The 3,921-nt window shown below is 36.7% G+C and overlaps 2 protein-coding genes across 3 annotated transcripts in view; both read right to left on the bottom strand.

Moving 5' to 3' along the window:
• Nucleotides 1-868, bottom strand: part of LOC122064587 — a 2,420-nt gene extending 1,552 nt beyond the window's left edge. Inside the window, exons 1-3 of the mRNA XM_042628315.1 lie at nucleotides 720-868; nucleotides 315-524; nucleotides 29-139 (exon numbers count right to left, since the gene is read on the bottom strand). Coding sequence (XP_042484249.1) covers nucleotides 29-139; nucleotides 315-494 — 291 coding nt within the window. The 5' untranslated portion in view covers nucleotides 495-524; nucleotides 720-868. The remainder of the gene's footprint in view (nucleotides 1-28; nucleotides 140-314; nucleotides 525-719) is intronic.
• Nucleotides 1-3,921, bottom strand: part of LOC122064583 — a 13,173-nt gene that overhangs the window by 1,619 nt on the left and 7,633 nt on the right. The gene's annotated exons all lie outside the window — the stretch shown is intronic.

The following is a 3,921-nucleotide window of genomic DNA, read 5'->3' as shown; positions in this document are numbered from 1 at the left end:
ATATATCAGGGAAAGAGAAAAAAAGGGGGGGCGGGGGAAGGGAAAGAGAAACCTGAATGGTGTGATTCTTTAGTGCAGGATGATCAAAGGCAGGTTGCTTATAGATATCAACACAATCAATAATATCTCCATCTTCACTCTACAAAAGATCATTACAAGCCTTTCATCGAAAAATAAAAATAAAAATAAATAAAATCATACAGGCCATTTATTAAATCCAGAGGTTAAATAAAAACTCTAAATCTCTCTCTCTCTCTCTCTCTCTCACACACACACACACACACACACACACACGACATTGGTTCATTACAAACCTGAATGCTCTTCACTGCTGGCCGATTGATTTGCTTTAGCTTCTTATTTATTTCTATCAACTTCTCTCTATTTATAAGTTTTCCATCAACTATTCCATGGATAAGAATGATAAAAAACATTCCCCAAAAAATATTTTTCTCCTTCAATCTCAACCCACGAGACATAGCCATCTCCCCCATGATAGGAGTCTCTCTTTCTCTCCTCCTTCACTGCAATTGAACTCAAATACAAGACTTGTCATCAGAGAAAAAAAAAAATTTGAGAAACCTAAAAATAATGATAATAAAATGTGGTAAACAATAAGTCAAATAAATGAAATTTTGATATAACAAACGAAACTGATGTATAAAAAGATATAAAATATCCAAGACGTCTCCTCTCATGTAATGTTCCATGGGACTCACATTAACACATTCTCTCTTCAATAAAAAATATTAGCCCCGGCCCCTTGTAGAATTGATTCGTCTTCTACCTTCTCAATGGTGTGATTTCTCACTCTAATTCTGTGATGAAAGAAATTAGTAGATTTTTATAAACTTTTATTTTTGATAGAATTTTCTAAACGTAGAATATTATAAAAATCCATTTTTTGTTTTAGGTAAGTACTAATTTCCTCTGATTTGTAACTGTAAATAAGGAAGATATTAATTGCATAATTTGATTAAAAAAAAAAAAGAAATTGTTTTGAAATTGTTTGATATCAGCTAGAGGGAGGCGTTTCAAATTTCTCCCTCTCTCTCTCATCTTTCCAAATCTGCGGTCAGTATCTTTGACTGTTTGTAGGATAACAATTTCAATATGGGTCTCTCATGCCCTTCTATTTTTAATTATAGACACACTTAATCTTTCAGGGTTCGATGAATCAGGATTGGATTGGATTGGATTGGATTGGATTGAATTAGATTAGATTGGATTGGATTGGATTGAATTAGATTAGATTGGACTGGATTGGATTGGACTGAATTGGAGTTGAATCGGCTGGTCTTGATCTCATGTTCAGCCGATTTGGAATGGTATAGATGCCTATCTTTGACATGTGTATTATCAAGTGGCAAATAGTTAAGTGTTATCTTTCACTAGGCATGGTCGCATAGAGAAGCCTAGAAGGATTAAAAAATAAAAAAAATGATTATGAGGAAATCTATATAATTTTAAATTTGACACTTCAATATGATCAACCCAAGTGGGTAGTAGATTCAACCCTTCACCATCTTGTCCTCTTGAATTTTCATTTTCTACAGTTCTCCGCCATTCAATGCAGATAGTGAGAATGCAACACCATTCTCTCCGGAGTCTAGACTCATTTGTGTTCATATCCATTTAGGGGAATCCTTATTCAAAAAACCAATTTCCAAAAACTATTGAAATCCGTTTGAAAGATAATCGGATGAGAATATTGATAGTGTTATATCCAGTTTGAATTCAATGTACGTTTACATCCCTAATTATACTATATCCTGCATGCCATTGACGTGGGGTGGGAGATTCCACCTCCCCAACCCCAACCCCCGACATTGGCATTGTGGAAAACTCAATACCATTCGATATTATCCTTTTCTTTCAAATATTAGTCTCACGTGAAATATCAAATTGGGCAAATTTAATTGTTATATGGGAAGAAAATACCAACTGGAGGGTCACTGTAAAATTCAAACCCCTCAAATCCACTCAATATATACTACAAGAAAACAGGCATTTGCGACACTTTTTTAGCAAATGACCAAATTTCCATCACTAAATAAACCATTTAGGACAACTATATTTTCGTCGCTACATATTTATCAATTGGGACCAACTTACTATCGCAACATTTTAGGATCGATTTTTACCATCGCTAGGAAAAAAAAAAGGGCATTTGCGATACTTGTTTAGTGGCGGACGTAATTACTGTCCCTAAAGAAACTATTTAGGACAAATATTTCTGTCACTATATTTTTATCAATTGAGATGGACATCCTAAGTTTGACTCCCACTAGGCATACCTTGGGCCACTCACACAAGGGTGTTTAGTGCTCTTCACTCAGTGAAAGTTGAATGGTTCCCATTCAACCCCGATATGACCTGGTCCGTGCGGTTGTGGGGTCATTATGGGCCCGCGGGATTAGTTAGCCCGAAGACCTGGATACCCGTCGTTAGCAAAAAAAAAAAAAAGATGAAAACAGACATATTACTATCGTGACATTTTGGGACGGATTATTCTGTCGCTACTGTTATTAAATTTACATATCTTATGATAGATATTTTCCATCTCAAGTAAGCTTAAGAGCGAAGGAACTGGGATTGATATAGTGTTGTTTCTACATATTTCTCAGTTGGGATAAAAAATTTAGAGTCCCGAAATTGGGGACAGATAATTAACCGTCCCTAAGTGTTTTACCACAATTTAATTCTGCAATTTATGCCTGAAGTATTCGGCTCATCCAAAAAATTATGAACAATTAAGACACATAGAGTTCCGTCCCTACATATTTGTCATTGAAGACGAAGCTTATGTCGTCGTGTAGATGTAGAACCCCTTCACCTGATCCGGCTTGTCTCCAACGACTGATGCTCCTACGTACGTCCAACAACCTCATGGATGGTCAACACGTGGATCCGGTAAATCCGATGGCTGAACGACATCGATCTGAAAATAAAAAACCGAGCCACCGAAACCTCCAAACGGAGGCTTGTCTGCTTCGCCTTCCATCTCGCTTTTCCGTTCCTATAACGAATGATTTTCTTAGTTCTATCCCCTTTATTGCTCTTCTTCCTCCATTACTGTTCTCCTTCTTATACTCCCCTTTTATTTATTTTTTTGGTTTTATCTCCTTTCACTGTTATTTTCGTTCATATCGAACTACGAAGGAATTGATCGAACTCTCAAGTCAATCCATTTAACACGAGATTTTTGTTGAAAGCAACCCAAACCCTAGGTCTTGTCTACAAGATTGAAAGACTCACCTTTGAAAGTCCCTGCGAGATTGCAAACCCTAGGTCTTCTCTTCCGAATGAGCTAAAGACTCACCTTTGAAAGTCCCTGTAAGATCGATTTCAAATCGTCGACGAGCTCTGCGATCATTCAACGAGAGGAGAAATAAAAGAAACCCCTCTGCAGGTTAGGGCTTTTTGCATGTATGGATAGAGAAGGGAGGGAAAAAAAGAGTAGAGAGAGAAGTGTCTGAGATCGATTTCAAATCGTCGGCGAGGTCTGCGATCGTTCACTGAGAGGAGAAATAAGAGAAGGAGTGTCGAAGTTCACGGATTTTTCGTCGGCGAGCTCTGCGATCGTTCAGCTATAGGAGAAATAAGAGAAGGAGGGTTGCAGTTCGTTGGATTTGCCGGATCCCCCTTCACCTATGGGAACGTGGGATAAAATGAAGTCACCCTATCATGATCACTGTTAGTTAAAACGCATATATGGCGCAATCCAATCCTTGTTTTTCAAGCTTCTAATCTTTATTTATTTATTTATTTCTACTGAAAATATCTAAATAACAAGAAATTCACTCTTGACAGTAATAAATATTGTATAGTAAATTTATGAAAATTTTATATGTGAAAAATGCGAAATTTTCCTATGAAATGTAGAAGATATAAGAATAGGCAGAAATCGATATGCTTCCG

The sequence above is a fragment of the Macadamia integrifolia genome, unplaced genomic scaffold, assembly GCF_013358625.1.
Source record: "Macadamia integrifolia cultivar HAES 741 unplaced genomic scaffold, SCU_Mint_v3 scaffold1688, whole genome shotgun sequence".
NCBI lineage: Eukaryota > Viridiplantae > Streptophyta > Magnoliopsida > Proteales > Proteaceae > Macadamia > Macadamia integrifolia.
The sequence above is the reverse complement of the archived record's forward strand: the minus strand, read 5'-3'. Positions and strand labels throughout refer to the sequence as shown.